This window comes from Pan paniscus, chromosome 10 (genome assembly GCF_029289425.2).
Source record: "Pan paniscus chromosome 10, NHGRI_mPanPan1-v2.0_pri, whole genome shotgun sequence".
NCBI lineage: Eukaryota > Metazoa > Chordata > Mammalia > Primates > Hominidae > Pan > Pan paniscus.
The window spans coordinates 12,118,505-12,135,913 of record NC_073259.2 but is presented as its reverse complement, the minus strand read 5'-3'; the positions used below and the strand labels follow the sequence as shown (position 1 = coordinate 12,135,913).

At 49.2% G+C, this 17,409-nt stretch overlaps 2 protein-coding genes across 29 annotated transcripts in view; both read left to right on the top strand.

The window, feature by feature from the left end:
* CHD4 (chromodomain helicase DNA binding protein 4) overlaps positions 1-3,944 on the top strand; it is a 44,579-nt gene extending 40,635 nt beyond the window's left edge. For 18 of the 28 annotated variants that reach the window (XM_055095294.2, XM_008973715.5, XM_063593310.1 and 15 more), the window contains 3 exons: positions 741-939; positions 2,991-3,154; positions 3,330-3,944. In XM_055095294.2, the coding sequence (XP_054951269.1) occupies positions 741-939; positions 2,991-3,154; positions 3,330-3,347 (381 nt within the window). In that variant the 3' untranslated portion in view covers positions 3,348-3,944. The remainder of the gene's footprint in view (positions 1-740; positions 940-2,990; positions 3,155-3,329) is intronic. The other 10 variants (XM_063593301.1, XM_055095302.2, XM_014347054.4 and 7 more) reach the window with 1 other exon arrangement.
* Positions 3,945-5,614: 1,670 nt separating this feature from the next.
* On the top strand, positions 5,615-17,180 carry NOP2 (NOP2 nucleolar protein). The gene is given in 17 exon segments (XM_055095303.2): positions 5,615-5,816; positions 6,087-6,193; positions 7,187-7,232; positions 7,391-7,479; positions 7,671-7,906; positions 10,085-10,140; positions 10,260-10,419; positions 10,519-10,716; positions 10,861-10,950; positions 12,061-12,148; positions 12,228-12,368; positions 12,962-13,101; positions 13,245-13,334; positions 13,463-13,585; positions 13,706-13,934; positions 16,410-16,544; positions 16,547-17,180. Coding segments are annotated over 16 exon segments (2,436 nt in total). The 5' UTR covers positions 5,615-5,816; positions 6,087-6,090; the 3' UTR covers positions 17,059-17,180.
* Positions 17,181-17,409: the final 229 nt, after the last annotated feature.

The following is a 17,409-nucleotide window of genomic DNA, read 5'->3' as shown; positions in this document are numbered from 1 at the left end:
CCTCTGTCACTCAGGCTGGAGTGTAGTGGCGCGATCCTGGCTCACTGCAACCTTTGCCTCCCGGGTTCAAGCATTCTTCTGCCTCAACCTCTTGAGTAGCTGCAGTTACAGGTGCGCACTACCATACCTGGCTAATTTTTGTGTTTTTAGTAGAGACGGGGTTTCGTCATGTTGGCCAGGCTGGTCTTGAACTCCTGACCTCAAGTAATCTGCCCGCCTCAGCCTCCCAAAGTGCTGGGATTACAGGTGTGAGCCACCGTGCCCAGCCAAAACGTGTTTTTGAAGAGTAGTTGATAAAGAGTAGATGATAAAAAGGAAGATGCTTAACTGTGTAACTAAATGAAAACATAATATGGGTATGTATATAGTATGATCTCAGTTATGTAAAAAACTATGCACAAAAAAACCTAAAAAGAAAAATATCAGGATGTATTTCTAGAAGGTGGGATTATCTGTTGTTAAAAATTTTTGATATTCTATTTTCTAAATTGAGTTTTTATTGCTTTTGTATAAGAGAACCTAAAGGGTAAAGAGTTTTAAAAAGGAGGACATTGAAAAAGGGAAAGAAAAAAGTTACAAGGCAAAGTTAAACTACTTGGGTGTGGGAATGAGCTGTCCATGAAGTTCTTCATAGGTTCTTATTACCATCTGAAACAATGAGAGGTGAGCTGAGAGGCCAGTCAGAAGTGAGCAAAGTGAGTTATCAGTCGAACTCCCATTTCCTCTTATCCCTTGTCCAGCTCTTAGAACAAGCTCTGGTGATTGAGGAACAGCTGCGCCGGGCTGCTTACTTGAACATGTCAGAAGACCCTTCTCACCCTTCCATGGCCCTCAACACCCGCTTTGCTGAGGTGGAGTGTTTGGCGGAAAGTCATCAGCACCTGTCCAAGGAGTCAATGGCAGGAAACAAGCCAGCCAATGCAGTCCTGCACAAAGGTAGCCAGTGGCTCCCCTGCCTCCTGCCGATTCGGCCTCCCTGATCTGACTGCATCCTAATGTACATATATTTGTTTTCAAACTTTCAGAGCTCCTTTGTCTGGGAGTTGAGGAGGTGCTAGGGATCTTTGCCATCCTTGGGAAGTTAGTATCTTAGAGGCAATCAAGGACAGTAGTTCTTTGCCTTTTTTTTTTTTTTTTTTAAAGAGATGGACTCCAGGCCGGGCGCGGTGGCTCACGCCTCTAATCCCAGCACTTTGGGAGGCCAAGGCAGGTGGATCACGAGGTCAGGAGTTTGAGACCAGCCTGGCCAACATGGTGAAACCCCGTCTCTACTAAAAATAGAAAAATTAGCTGGGCATGTGGCGCAACGCACGCTTATAATCCTAGCTACTCAGGAGGCTGAGGCAGGAGAATCGCTTGAACCCGGGAGGCGGAGTTTGCAGTGAGCCAAGATCGTGCCATTGCACAGGCTATCAGCCTGGGCAACATAGTGAGACTCCAGAAAAAAAAAAGAGATGGGCTCTCACCATTTTGCCCAGGTGGGTCTTGAACTCCTGGACTCAAGTGATCCTCCGGCCTCAGCCTCCTGAGTAGCTGGGACTACAAATATGTGCCACTGTACCTGGCCACCTCTTTTTTTTTTTTTTTCTGAGATAGAGTCTAGCTCTGTTGCCCAGGCTGGAGTGCAGTGGTGTGATCTTGGCCCACCGCAACCTCTGCCTCCTGGGTTCAAGCAATTCTCCTGCCTCAGCCTCCCGAGTAGCTGGGACTACAGGCATGCGCCACCACTTGTGGCTAATTTTTGTATTTTTAGTAGAGATGGAGTTTCACCATGTTGGCAAGGCTGGTCTCAAACTGACTTCAAGTGATCCACCCGCCTCCGCCTCCCAAAGTGCTGGGATTATAGGTGTGAGCCACTGTGCTCCGCCCTGGCCACCTTTTTTTTTTGGAGGTGGAATTTTGCTCTTGTTGCCCAGGCTGGGGTGCAATGGCGTGATCTCGGCTCACTGCAACCTCCGCCTCCTGTGTTCAAGTGATTCTCCTGCCTCAGCCTCCTGAGTAGCTGGGACTACAGGCATGCCCGGCTAATTTTGGTTTTTTTTTGTTTGTTTTTTGAGATGGAGTTTTGCTCTTGTTGCCCAGGCTGGAGAGCAATGGCGCAATCTCAGTTCACCACAACCTCCGCCTCCCGGGTTCAAGCGATTCTCCTGCCTCAGCTTCCCAAGTTGCTGGGATTACAGGCGCCTGCCACCATGCCCAGCTAATTTTTTGTATTTTTAGTAGAGATGGGGTTTCACCATGTTGGCCAGGCTGGTCTTGAACTCCTGATCTCAGGTGATCCACCCGCCTCTGCCTCCCAAAGTGCTGGGATTATAGGCATGAGCCACCGCGCCCCAGCTAATTTTGTATTTTTAGTAGAGATGGGGTTTCTCCATGTTGGTTAGCCTAGTCTTGTACTCCCGACCTCAGGTGACCCGCCTGCCTTGGCCTCCCAAAGTGCTAGGATTACAGGTGTGAGCCACTGCACCCGGCCACCTCTTTTAACTTTAAACATATTCAGGTTCTTGAGATGGAAAGCAAAGCAGAATAATACAGTGTCATTTGCGATACTTTAGAGGTAACTTCAGGTGATAAAAGATCCCTTCAAATTCTAGACCCCTTTCAACATTTTGTTTCTAATTAAAGTAAAAGGTTATGAGGAGGCGGAGGGTGAAATAAGGAAAAGAATGCTGTTATAATGGAGGTGGGAGACAGATTCTGAAGGTAGAGAAGTAAGAGAAAAAACGAATAAGCTTCTCAAGAAGAGGAAATACAGTAATAGTAAGGGATAGTGAAGGTTTAGGTGACTTTAAAAAGCACAAAATCATGGACAGTTGGAACTGGAATATGAGGAGTAGGAATTTGAACATGGTGGAGGTCAGGTCAGATGACAGAAGACAATACATCACAGTTACTTGGTCACTGAGAAGTGATGGGGGGCTGGTCCACTAGGGTAGAGGGAGCTCAGTCTTGGCCACCACAGCTCACCACCTCTTTTTCTCCCTATGCAGTTCTGAAACAGCTGGAAGAACTGCTGAGTGACATGAAAGCTGATGTGACTCGACTCCCAGCTACCATTGCCCGAATTCCCCCAGTTGCTGTGAGGTTACAGATGTCAGAGCGTAACATTCTCAGCCGCCTGGCAAACCGGGCACCCGAACCTACCCCACAGCAGGTAGGACCATTTTCTTCTTGACACCACCTCTTCCTGCAGAACCATTCTGGAGCTTGTAACTTTGCTTTATGTCCCTAGCTTTACATACTGGGTGGGTGGCCTATCAGTGAATTCCCTTGAGATTGGGTGGATTCCTATCATCTGGAATTCTGACTCCTTGGGTCTCCTTCTCTAGGTAGCCCAGCAGCAGTGAAGATGCAGACTGATACCACCTCCACCGCTGAGCAGTGACCTTCCTCACTTTCTCTTGTCCCAGCTTCTCCCCTGGGGGCCTGAGAGACCCTCACCTTCCTTCTGCCCATCTTCCATGTTGTAAAGGAACAGCCCCAGTGCACTGGGGGAGGGGAGGGAGTGAGGGGCAGTGGTGCCCTTCCTGCAGGAGAGACATGCAGCAGTAGCGCCGGCGCCATCTGCAGGAGCTGGCGGGCTGGCCTTCTGGACCCTGGCTTCTCCCCACTGTAACGCCTGTTACACACAAACTGTTGTGGGTTCCTGCCAGGCTTGAAGAAAATGATCTGAATTTTTTCCTCCTTTTGGTTTTATTTTGTTGGTTTATTTTGTGTTTTCTTTTCTCCTTTTTGGGGGGTATTCAGAGTGGGCTGGGCCCCTGGGCGAGACACAGCTACCTCTGTTGGCATCTTTTTAATACCAGGAACCCAGCGGCTCTAGCCACTGAGCGGCTAAATGAAATAAAGTGGAAAAAAAAAAAAAAAAGGAAAAAACCAAAAGCATAAAAAACCACAGCAAATTTCTTGATGAAAATTGAAAATAAAAGTTTCCTTGTATTTTAGTGCTCTGGTTCAGTGTGGGTGTAGGTGCAGGTGGATGAGTGTGTGCGGCAGGAGCCTGGCACCTGTATAGTTGAAAATTAAGGGCTACGTGGTGTCCTGATACCCCACTGAGTAACTGGGTTCTGTGTGTGGGTGCAGTATGTGCCTTGCCAACGTTGACTTCCACCTGTGGAAAATGAGAGGCTGCAAAACTGCGGGCACCGCCGCTTAATGGCTCTGTGACCTTGAGCAAGTTGTTTAACTTGGGTGGGATGCAGATATCTCATGTATACCTCATACGGTTGTCAAGTTAAACCAGTGAAGTACATGGAACGGTTTTAACACCTAACCACTATCTTAATATTAGTTTCTAGGAAGGCTGAGGGGGGTTTTCTTGCTAAGTTGTGCAAAATTGGGATGCAATTTGTGGAAGAACACAGCCTCAATCCCACACCCCCGGAGGCCCGACCTAACGTCCTCCAACCTTGAAACCCTTGTAGTTCACCCCTCCTCATGTCCCAGACCAGGTCAGCCTTGCAACCCGTTGTTTCCCAACTAATTGTAGACCCACCTGAAAGCGAGTTCCGGCGAAGAGGCCCCCTGCGAACGAGGTGCAGTGCAGCACCTTAATTGAGGGGCTGAGCAGGGGTCAGCATCAAGGAAGGTGCTGGGAGGGCGGGGCACGGTGGCTCACAGCCTGTAATCTCAGCACAAAGGTGGGGGCAGGAGGATCGCTTAAGCCCAGGAGTTCTAGACCAGCCCTGGCAACATAGTGAGACACCACCCCCTACAACCCGTCTCTATAAAAAGATTTTTAAAAAAGGGGCAGAGAGGAGGAGGTAAGTGGCATGGAATTCCACGGTTTTTTTTGTTTGTTTGTTTTGAGATGGAGTCTCGCTTTGTTGCCAGGCTGGAGTACAGTGGCGCGATCTCAGCTCACTGCAACCTCCCCCTCCCGGGTTCAAGCGATTCTCTTGCCTCAGCCTCCCGAGTAGCTGGGACTACACGCGTGCGCCAGCCACCATGCCCAACTAATTTTTGTATTTTTAATAGAAACAAGGTTGGCCAAGATGGTCTCGGATTTCTTGACCTCGTGATCCGCCCGCCTCGACCTCCCAAAGTGCTGGGATTACAGGCGTGAGCCACCGAGCCCGGCTGTTTTTTTTTTTTTTTTTGAGGTGGAGTTTCGCTCTTGCTGAGGCTGAAGTGGCACGATCTCGGCTCACTGCAACCTCCGCCTCCCGGGCTCAAGCAATTCTGCCTCAGCCTCTCGAGTAGCTGGGATTATAGGCGCCCGCCACCACGCCCGGCTAATTTTGTATTTTTAGTAGAAGCAGGGTTTCACCATATTGGCCAGGCTGGTCTCGAACTCCTGACCTCAGGTGATCCACCCACCTCAGCCTCCCAAAGTGCTGGGATTACAGGCGTGAGCCACTGCGCCCAGCCTGGAATTCCGTGATCTTGACGCTGGACTAGGGCAGTGGATGCGAGGGAGAGGGCTCCAATGTCGGGCCCTGGTTCGAGGAGAAGGTGGCGGCTTTCACCCAACAGAAACCGGCCGTGAGGCTAAAAGCCAACTCCATGAGGGAAGGTCGGTCAAGCTCAATGGTTTCGTCACATCGCTCCCTCCACCCGCCGCGGGTGTAAGCTGCGCGTCTCCTTCGAATTGCCCCCTACTCGCCGCCGCCGGCTCCGCTGGCGTTCCCAGGGCGAGCGTAAGTTCCGGGTGCGGCGGCCGACTAGGCGCAACAGGAAGAGGCGGGGCCGCGAGGCTAGCGCTACCCGTGCGCCTGCGTGGAACGATTCTGTGGCGAGTGCCGGTCGAAAGCTAGGTCCGGATTGCACGTGGAGGGCCGCCCGAAGGGCACTCTCGGACATTAACCCGCATTCTGGTGGGTCTAGAGGAAATTGGGGGACGAAGAGTGGCAGCACTGACCTGGTCTGGGACGTGGGGAGAAGGGTGCGCTACCTGGGTTTCAGGTGGGAGGGCGTTCGGTCGGGCCTCCAGGGGGATAGCGGGGGTGCTTGAGTCGCGGGTGCTGAGTGAGTTGCGGGTGCTGAGTTGAGGCTGTGCCCTTTCCCACTGTAATACGCCAAGCGTGCGTTCTGCCGTTCCCTCCGACACGCGCGACGCCACCTTCTCCCATTTCTGCCTGCCACAGTACCATGGGGCGCAAGTTGGACCCTACGAAGGAGAAGCGGGGGCCAGGCCGAAAGGCCCGGAAGCAGAAGGGTGCCGAGACAGAACTCGTCAGATTCTTGCCTGCAGGTAAGGATTAGTTGTGGCCTCCTGATCCCTCAGCTTTTGCAGTATTCTGTATTATAACCTCTTCTCTTTTTTAGTTTCTGTTCATTTTCTATTTAAGTGGAATCTTCTCTGTATGAGTTACTAGGAGGTATGAATGAAACAGCCGTTTAGATTGTAGGGAACTGTTTAGGTCGCAGAGATGTGAAGACACGGACACAACTATTATTCATGCAAGGGAAAAGTGTGATTTAAAACAATTGTGAGTTCAGAGGAAGGGGGATCCCATGCAGAACTGTAAAAGTTTTTGTTAAGCTGGGTTTTGAAAAATGGGTAACATTGTAGCAAGAGGAAGTAGTGAAGGGGAGGGGTCAGTCACTGATTTGCCTTTTGGAAGGGGTGGAAATGGAAAAGCACGGATCTGGCTGCTTCATGCCGAGTAATAGTATACTGTGTGGAAGACTGGTGGGAGGTAACACTGGACCGGGAGTTTGTGTTGGGCATTGGATAAAGGATGCAGTTTATTGAGATAGTAGGAAGTCCTGGGCACTGTATTAAACTTGTTGGTCATGTTATATCGCTTAATCATCTTAGAGTCCTGTGAGAGAGGCACTATTAAGGAAACACTTTGGGAGGCCGAGGCAGGTGGATCACCTGAGGTCCAGTGTTCGAGACCAGCCTGGCCAACATGGTGAAACCCTGTCTCTACTAAAAATACAACAATTAGCTGGGTGTGGTGGTGGGAGGCTGAGGCAATAGAATCGCTTGAATCTGGGAGAAGGAGGTTGCAGTGAGTTGAGATCACGCCATTGCACTCCAGCCTGGAAGACAAGAGTGAAACTCCATTTCAAAAAAAAAAAAGAAACTCGTATACAGTTATTAAATAATAACAGGGCTGAGATTTAAATGGACTCCTTTTAATTAGTGTACTAATTCTCTTACCATGTTTATTTCCGTTCCCATTTATTTTTAATGTCCCCTGTAACTTGTTCTGCCTCGTTTTTCTTTTTTAAACAGTAAGTGATGAAAATTCCAAGAGGCTGTCTAGTCGTGCTCGAAAGAGGTAAGTGTGGGTGTCAAAACTTAAGTAGGTTAAATTGGTACGCTCATCTTTGACCACAGAGTTAATTCTAGACTCTCACATTTCCCTATGGTGGAAATGGCAGAGCCTGGAAGTATCTTCCCATTTCTTCACTCCTTGAATCTCTTGTGTCTTTTCAGGGCAGCCAAGAGGAGATTGGGCTCTGCTGAAGCCCCTAAGACAAATAAGTCTCCTGAGGCCAAACCATTGCCTGGAAAGCTACCAAAAGGTCAGTGAAACTAAGAGCTGGATGCTACATGAGGAGTCCTTTGGGTCCTGGGTAGGGAAGGACTCGCTAAACATTTCCGGAGTGAAAGGAACAGCCAAAGGACATTCTGAGGGGTAGAAAGTACAGGCTCCCAGGGTGTGGGGCCAGGGAATGTGTGGCTGCCATTAGTCCAGGACTCTTCAAACCCTTAGGGATCTCTGCAGGAGCTGTCCAGACAGCTGGTAAGAAGGGACCCCAGTCCCTATTTAATGCTCCTCGAGGCAAGAAGCGCCCAGCACCTGGCAGTGATGAGGAAGAGGAGGAGGAAGACTCTGAAGAAGATGGTATGGTGAACCACGGGGACCTCTGGGGCTCCGAGGATGATGCTGATATGGTAGATGACTATGGAGCTGACTCCAACTCTGAGGATGAGGAGGAAGGTGAAGAGGTGAGATTCATCTCTTTGGGCATTCGTAGAAGGATCCTTGCTATTTAGTTTCTTTCCCAGATTCTTGAGACTGTTTCTTAGTGGCAAGGATAAGCCTGACTAGAGGAAAGGGGTTTTTGTGCTCCATCACTGTTTCCCTACTGCCTTATATCCTCCCAATGCACCTACAAGTTTGAAGGAGCTGTAGGATAGAGCATTTAAAAAAATCTAGAAGGCTGTCTTGGTGTAGGTATGGGAAGGTGGACAATGGTGTGCTCCACTGATGGGCACAGAAATGCACTTTTTATAAAGCAGTTATCTCAGAACTTTGAAAAATTTGTTCCTTTTGGCTAGGTATGGTGCCTCACATCTGTAATCCCAGCACTTTGGGAGGCTGAGGCAGGAGGATTGCTTGAGCCCAGGAATTGGAGACCAGCTTGGGCAACATAGGGAGATCCCGTATCTACAAAAAATTAAAAAATTGGCCTGGCACAGTGGCTCATGCCTATAATCCTAGCACTTTGGGAGGCCAAGGTGGGCGGATCACCTGAGCTCCGGAGTTCGAGACCAGCCTGGACAATATGGCGAAACCCCATCCCTACTAAAAATATGAAAATTAGCTGGTGTGGTGGTATATGCCTGTAATCCCAGCTACTCCCAGCTACCCGGGAGGCTGAGGCAGGAAAATTGCTTGGACCTGTGAGGCGGAGGTTGCAGTGAGCCGAGATCATGCCATTGCACTCCAGCCTGGGCAACAAAGTGAGACTCTGTCTCAAAAAAAAAAAAAAAAAAAAAAAAGTTAAGTTAAAAAATGGTTTAAAAATTAGCTGGGTGTGGTGGCGTACGCCTGTAGTCCCAGCTTCTCAGGATGCTGAAGCGGGAAGATGACTGGAGCTTGGGAGGTTGAGGCTGCAGTGAGCTGTGATCTTACCACTGCACTCCAGCTTGGGTGACAGAGTGAGACTGTCTCAAAAAAAAAACAAAAAACAAAAACTTCTTCCTTTTGACATAGTAATTCCCTATTAAGGAAGATGATCCAAAATGTCAGCAAATAGTTCTTTACTGAGGTGCAGGAAGTTATTATACAATTAGTGTGTGGATGTATTATTAGAATCGTATAGAATAAAAAGAGAAGGTCCCCATGTGCACCCCTTTCCTACATCCCCTTGTATCTACAGGGTCATTATTAGGTTTGCAGGCACCATGTGGATCATAATGCCAAAAACTCTGGAAACTTCCAAAATACACAATATGCTTAAGTAAGTTATGGTTCATGCATATGATGCAGTTACACTGGTCATTATGTCTATGAAAATGCCTGTGATGTAACTGAAGTCTGAAAAGCAAGAAACAAACTTGAAAATGGATTATGTGAAAAATACAGAGTAAGTAAAAAAAAAAAAAAAAAAGACAAAATGGGCCAGGCACGGTGGCTCACACCTGTAATCCCAGCACTTTGGAAGGCCGAGGTGGGCGGATCACCTGAGGTCAGGAGTTCAAAACCAGCTTGGCCATCATGGTGAAACCCCATCTCTGCTAAAAATACAAAAAATTAGCTGGGCATGGTGGTGCGCGCCTATAATCCCAGCTACTTGGGAGGCTGAGGCAGGAGAATCATTTGAACCTGGGAGGCGGAGGTTGCAGTGAGCCAAGACGCGCCATTGCACTCCAGCCTGGGGGACAAGAGCGAGACTTCTCTCAAAAAAAATATGGCAGAATGGTAGTCAAGGGCAATTTTTGTCCTTCTTTATACATCCAGGTATTTTTCAAGTTTTTTTTTTTTCTTAATGGAAAAGTGAAAAACATAATAGTAGAAAGAAAAATGTAATGAACCCTTTAATTTATTACTTAGGGTTTTTTTTTTTTTTTTGAGATGAAGTCTTTCTCTGTTGCCCAGGCTGGAGTGCAGTGGCTCAATCTTGGCTCACTGCAACCTCCACCTCCCGGGTTCAAGCAATTCTCCTGCCTCAGCTTCCCAAGTAGCTGGGATTTACAGGCATGTGTCACCATGCCCTCATTACTTAGTTTCAACAGTGAGCAATGCTGCGCCCATCTTATTTTCATTTCTTTGCTCCTCTATTTCCTTCTGAGAGCAAGTGTTGGATTTTTATTTAGCGAAAAAATAAGATACAGAGATAGAACTGCTACAAGGGCTGATGGAAGAGCAGGCCTGTATTAATAGCCCTTGTCTCTCTTCAGTTGCTGCCCATTGAAAGAGCTGCTCGGAAGCAGAAGGCCCGGGAAGCTGCTGCTGGGTGAGTTTTGGAAGCTATTGGGATGGAGCATAGGAAGCCACTGGGGTGGGGAAGCTGTGAGGAAGGAGGAGGTATCTATTTTGGTCTGTGAATCACTCTGTTCCTGGACCTGTTTCTAGGATCCAGTGGAGTGAAGAGGAGACGGAGGATGAGGAGGAAGAGAAAGAAGTGACCCCTGAGTCAGGCCCCCCAAAGGTGGAAGAGGCAGATGGGGGCCTGCAGATCAATGTGGATGAGGAACCATTTGTGCTGCCCCCTGCTGGGGAGATGGAGCAGGATATCCTTGCAGGGCAGAGTGAAGAGTTAGGAGGAAGGTGCTTGGGAGAGGGATTTCCAGGCCTTAGGACATCATGACACAGTTCCTTAACAGGCCCACATGCCCAGGCTCCAGACCTGCAACGAGTTCACAAGCGGATCCAGGATATTGTGGGAATTCTGCGTGATTTTGGGGCTCAGCGGGAGGAAGGGCGGTCTCGTTCTGAATACCTGAACCGGCTCAAGAAGGATCTGGCCATTTACTACTCCTATGGAGACTTCCTGCTTGGCAAGCTCATGGACCTCTTCCCTCTGTCTGAGGTACTGGATTGCCAGAATGCCTCTTTTGCTTTTCTTTTCACGCCTCCTTACGCTGTGTAAGGAAGATGTTCGGCCCCCTTGCTCCCCTCTTCTGACTGAGCTCCTTAGCCAGCCTCACTTATTCCCTGCTGTCTTGCCCCGCAGCTGGTGGAGTTCTTAGAAGCTAATGAGGTGCCTCGGCCCGTCACCCTCCGGACCAATACCTTGAAAACCCGACGCCGAGACCTTGCACAGGTGAGGGGTGGCCTTTGAGGCTCACTCATCTCAGAAGGGAAGTGACTTCTGCCAACTCCAGAGATTCCCCTGTGCTACCCTGACTGGGTGGGGCCTTAGGACCTAAGCATGATCCTGGGGGGGCAAACCCAGAGGCCTGATGTCTCTGGCAGGATAGGATCTGGGGGCCTAGGACCTCTGTGGAATGGGAAGTTCATACTCTGCTCCCTGTGACTAGGATGATGAGACTTCAGGATGAGCGTGCTGCCCCCAAGGAAATTGGAGGGAGATCATTGAGGAGCTGGGGAAATATGATTCCTGACTGCACAAAAAAGACACATACGCACAGTCAATATTTTAAACTCATTTCCAAGGGTTCAGGGGCCCCAGGTTAAAGACCCCTGTTGTAAAGTCAGTTGTTGGGTTATATGTGTCGTATATTTCCTGGTGTGAAGAAAACCTAATAATGTAATGTGGTATAACCAATATCATTAAATTTTTAGTATAGTGGAGGGGCTCAGCCTCTTAGAAAATCAGATGCCACTTCTAGGAAATAAAGTAACAGGAGGTGGCATCCTGCTCCATTGGGATGAAGTTCAGATCTTGAGTTAGGAGCCTGAGGTTAAGAAAAAAGGGCACCATAGGATGGAGTGGGAGAGAGAAACTGCTCAATGAGTCCATGATGACTGTGTTTGGAGTAAGCACTATAGGAGTTGTGGGGTATGGGCCATGTTTTTATGAAGCATGTGTTTAATGTCTTCATCTGTTTTCTGGGTAGAGTAGCCTATGAGGTTATTAAAATCTTCATCCCTACCGGGCACGGTGACTCAACGCCTGTAATCCTAGCACTTTGGGAGGCCGAGGCGGGCAGATCACCTGAGGTCAGGAGTTAGAGACCAGCCTGGCCAACATGGTGAAACCCCATCTCTATGAAAAATACAAAAATTAGCCAGGCATGGTGGTACATGCCTGTTGTCCCAGCTACTCAGGAGGCTGAGGCACGAGAGAATCGCTTGAATCTGGGAGGTGGAGGTTGCTGTGAGCCGAGATTGCGCCACCTCACTCTAGCCTGGGCAACAGAGTGAGACTCCCTCTCAAAAAAAAAAAAAAAAAATCTTCATCCCTTTTCAGGCTCTAATCAATCGTGGGGTTAACCTGGATCCCCTGGGCAAGTGGTCAAAGACTGGACTAGTGGTGTATGATTCTTCTGTGCCCATTGGTAAGTCTCCCCCACCCAAGAGCCCTTCTACCTCTGTCCCTGTCCCTACCGCATGTCACAGGGTGGTCCTTCTCCACAGGTGCTACCCCCGAGTACCTGGCTGGGCACTACATGCTGCAGGGAGCCTCCAGCATGTTGCCCGTCATGGCCTTGGCACCCCAGGAACATGAGCGGATCCTGGACATGTGTTGTGCCCCTGGAGGAAAGACCAGCTACATGGGTATGAGAGGGGCAGGCAGGTGGGATTCATCGGGCTGTCTTGCTTTTGAAAGTAGATGGGGTTGCTGGGGTTGCTGACTCACTAGTGCTCATGGAACACAATGTGCAGGTAGCTAGCAGGGTGGTGAGGACCAGTTTCTGGAGTCGGCCTGGGTTCCAGTGTGCCACTTACTACCCATCTGACTATGGATTCTCTTTTGTCATCCATAAAATGGGATGGTAATTGTGCTTGGGTTGGCCCTTGTATTACGCTTGGATTGTGAGGGTTAAAATGATGCGTTTAGAAGTCCTTGGCAGTGTTCAGCACATAGTCAGCAGCCATAACTTTTATTAAGCTGCTGTCACTTAAAAGAAGTAATTTAGTATGTAGGACCACATAGGTGTTTGGTAAAAATGGGAAAACCACATCGGTAGACTTGCTGATCACCAGGGGCTAGTGCAGAGTGGATCAGCCTATACAGTAGGCAGGCTTGTTAGGAGTGAAGTTGCCTTGAGGTGATGACACTTCTCATGTGGATTCCTGGACAGGAGGGTGGGAGCAAGTGTGGAGACAGTGGAACTGGCTGATCAGCACTGTTACTGCCCTCCCTTTAGCCCAGCTGATGAAGAACACGGGTGTGATCCTTGCCAATGACGCCAATGCTGAGCGGCTCAAGAGTGTTGTGGGCAACTTGCATCGGCTGGGAGTCACCAACACCATTATCAGCCACTATGATGGGCGCCAGTTCCCCAAGGTGAGATTCGAGCTGTGTGTCTTCTGAGGCTTCTTCCGGTTGACCTTCTCCCTTCCTGACCTCAATGTTTAGACTTGACCCTAGTAAATATTGCCCTGCTGGTTGCAGAAGAGACATATGATTCATTTGTATCTTTTCTCCAGGTGGTGGGGGGCTTTGACCGAGTACTGCTGGATGCTCCCTGCAGTGGCACTGGGGTCATCTCCAAGGATCCAGCCGTGAAGACTAACAAGGTGAGGAGTCAGGTGGTGGGCCCCTGAGAGGCCTTGGCTGGGTCTCGTAGAGCTGGAAACTGAGATGGGGACACCCTCTGGGCTCCCCTCTCCTCCTGAGGCTGCCTTTGGGTCTCTTTTTGGGACAGGATGAGAAGGACATCCTGCGCTGTGCTCACCTCCAGAAGGAGTTGCTCCTGAGTGCTATTGACTCTGTCAATGCGACCTCCAAGACAGGAGGCTACCTGGTTTACTGCACCTGTTCTATCACGGTGAGACCTCTGCCATGGCAGAGCAGGGGAGGCTGGGCTGGGGGGCTCTTTGCCCCTTAGAGCTCCCTTCAGCTCCAGCTCTGCTTTTTCCTCCGTTCTTTGTCTTCCCCCCACATCCAGGTAGAAGAGAATGAGTGGGTGGTAGACTATGCTCTGAAAAAGAGGAATGTGCGACTGGTGCCCACAGGCCTAGACTTTGGCCAGGAAGGTTTTACCCGCTTTCAAGAAAGGCGCTTCCACCCCAGTCTGCGTTCTACCCGACGCTTCTACCCTCATACCCACAATATGGATGGGTTCTTCATTGCCAAGTTCAAGAAATTTTCCAATTCTATCCCTCAGTCCCAGACAGGTAAGTGATCTTTTTCTTCCCTTCGTCACCACCTTTGCTCTTTCCACCTTTGAGGAGGCTTTATGGTGTGACAAGAGGAAGGGAAAGGAAAGATTCATGCATCCCTTACTCCAGCCTTTGCATGCTTGGCTGAGAGAACCCTCTCATTCCAGCTAGAATTGCTTTTGAGTGCTGGACCCCATGTGAACAGGCTAAAGTGTTCATATGGATGGAGGCCTGTTCCTTTATTCTGCCAAGTGGCTGCAGTTGGTCAGCACTAAATGCATTCCAAATGCAGGTTGTGGTTTCTTTTCCTTCTTGGCACAGGGTGGACTTACTGGTACTGGACCTCTGCTGGTCCAGCATTCTCAGCACTGGGTTGGAACAGAGCTCCACAGAGCTTTGTCAGCAGTTCTCTGAGCCCTTCACACTCATTGCAGATTGTTTTCTCAGCCATCTTGAGGAGTCTGGCCTGGATCTCAAGGGAAGGGTGGGGTTTTCTGAAACAGCCTTGAGAGCACTGCTTACTGGGATATAACCCTGGGTTTAGTTGGAAGAGGGAGAGAAGTGCTACTTTAGAAATAGTAGAATTTGTCTGGGCGTGGTGGCTCATGCCTGTAATCCCAGCACTCACCTGAGGTCAGGAATTCGACACGGTGAAACCCTGTCTCTACTAAAAATATAAGAATTAGCTGGGTGTGGCCAGGCACGGTGGCTCACGCCTGTAATCCCAGCACTTTGGGAGGCCAAGACGGGTGGATCACGAGGTCAGGAGATCGAGACCATCCTGGCTAACACAGTGAAACCCCCATCTCTACTAAAAATATAAAAAATTAGCCGAGCTTGGTGGTGGGCGCCTGTAGTCCCAGCTACTCGGGAGGCTGAGGCAGGAGAATGGCATGAACCTGGGAGGCGGAGCTTGCAGTGAGCTGAGATTGTGCCACTGCACTCCAGCCTGGGCGACAGAGTGAGACTCCGTCTCCAAAAAAAAAAAAGAATTAGCTAGGTGTGGTGGCGCTTGCCTGTAGTCCCAACTACTCAGGAGGCTGAGGCAGGAGAATCACTTGAACCTGGGAGGTGGAGGTTGCAGTAAGCCGAGATCACGCTATTGCATTTCAGCCTGGGCAACAAGCAAAACTCCATCTCAAAAAAAAGGAATAGTTAAAATTTGCTATAACTTAAAAAGTACATATTTTAATTATCCTGCACTTCATCACAATTCACATGGAAAGAAACTTCTCTGATTTAAAAAATAAATAGGCCAGGTGTGGTGATGGCTCATGCCTATAAATCCCAGTACTTTGGGAGGCTGAGGTGGGAAGATTGCTTAAGACCACGAGTTTGAGACCTGTCTGGGCAACAAAGGGAGACAGTAGTTCCAGCTACTCTGGAGGCTGAGGTAGGAGGATCCCTTGAGCCCCAGGAGTTTGAGGTTGCAGTGAGCTATGATGGCACCACTGTACTCCAGCCTGGGCAACACAGTGAGACTCTACCTCAAAAAAAAAAAAAAGATAAATAAAGCCTAGTGCTTCAAATTCATTTAGAAGACCCTGCGAGGCTGGGCGTGGTGGCTCGCGCCTGTAACCCCAGCACTTTGGGTGGCTGAGGCAGGTGGATCACCTGAGGTCAGGAGTTCAAGACCAGCTGGTCAACATGGTGAAACCCCATCTCTACTAAAAATACAAAAATTAGCCGGACATGGTGGCGCACGGTTGTGATTGTCCGGAGGCTGAGGCAGGAGAATTGCTTGAACCCAGGAGGCAGAGGTTGCAGTGAGCCGAGATCACACCACTGCACTCCAGCCTGGGTGACAGAGTGAGATTCCATCTCAAAAAAAAAAAAAAAAAAAAAAAAAAACCCAAAACCCTGAGATTCACCTCTTCCTTACAGCGTCTTGTTACTTCCTGTCCTCAAGAGGGCGCAGCTTCCTGTAGAAACCTTTTGGCCCAAGGATAGGCAGTGATTTTTTTTTTTTTTTTTTTTTTTTTTTTTTTTTTTGAGACGGTGTCTTGCTTTGTCGCTCAGGCTGGACTGCAGTGGTGCAATCTCAGCTCATTGCAACCTCCACCTTCCAGGTTCAAGCAATTCTTGTGCCTCAGACTCCCAAGTAGCTAGGATTACAGGTGTGTACCACCATCCCTGGCTAATTTTTGTATTTTTAGTAGAGATGGTTTCATCATGTGGGCTAGGCTGGTCTTGAACTCCTGGCCTCAAGCAATCCACTTGCCTTGGCCTCCCAAAGTGCTGGAATTACAGGTGTGAGCCACCACGCCTGGCCTATAGGCAGTGATCTTTTAATACAAGGTTCAACTAGGACTTGAGTAAAGGCCAAGTTATATTAAGTAATGGGAATTTAGGTAATCTGCTCTTAGGCACTGACCTAATTGTGTGGAGCTCCTGCCCAGGAAATGGCAATTCTCATATTTTAATATGAGAATATTAAAATATGGTGATAAGGCCCATTTTCTGACACCATCTGTTTAATTTTAACCCCAGGAAATTCTGAAACAGCCACACCTACAAATGTAGACTTGCCTCAGGTCATCCCCAAGTCTGAGAACAGCAGCCAGCCAGCCAAGAAAGCCAAGGGGGCTGCAAAGACAAAGCAGCAGCTGCAGAAACAGCAACATCCAAGAAGGCCTCCTTCCAGAAGCTGAATGGCATCTCCAAAGGGGCAGACTCAGAATTGTCCACTGTACCTTCTGTCACAAAGACCCAAGCTTCCTCCAGCTTCCAGGATAGCAGTCAGCCAGCTGGAAAAGCCGAAGGGATCAGGGAGCCAAAGGTGACTGGGAAGCTAAAGCAACGATCACCTAAATTACAGTCCTCCAAGAAAGTTGCTTTCCTCAAGCAGAATGCCCCTCCCAAGGGCACAGACACACAAACACCGGCTGTGTTATCCCCATCCAAGACTCAGGCCACCCTGAAACCTAAGGACCATCATCAGCCCCTTGGAAGGGCCAAGGGGGTTGAGAAGCAGCAGTTGCCAGAGCAGCCTTTTGAGAAAGCTGCCTTGCAGAAACAGAATGATACCCCCAAGGGGCCTCAGCCTCCTACTGTGTCTCCCATCCGTTCCAGCCGCCTCCCACCAGCAAAGAGGAAGAAATCTCAGTCCAGGGGCAACAGCCAGCTGCTGCTATCTTAGATGGTTGAAAACTAGACGGGTGGCTCACTGCCATTGTCACCAGGTTGGAACTCTTGCCTCTGTGAGGATGCCTTCTCTACTGTGCATACCCATGAAATTTAATACACATTTTAAAACCTCTGGCCACTGAGTATTTTTGAGGGAACTGGGTACTGCCTTTGCTGCTTTAAGGGTAAAGATGGGAAGGTGGGACTGGGATCTTCTGAGGAGAGGGAATGGTTGGGTGCTACTGAGAAATAAGGTCAGTTTTAGGCTCCTGCATCCTTGGGTTTTCCCAGGAAGGGAAAGCCCTGGAGTCAGAGCTAGGGGTGATTGAACTCTGGGGAGAGGAGGGCAATAGAAGTGTAGGGG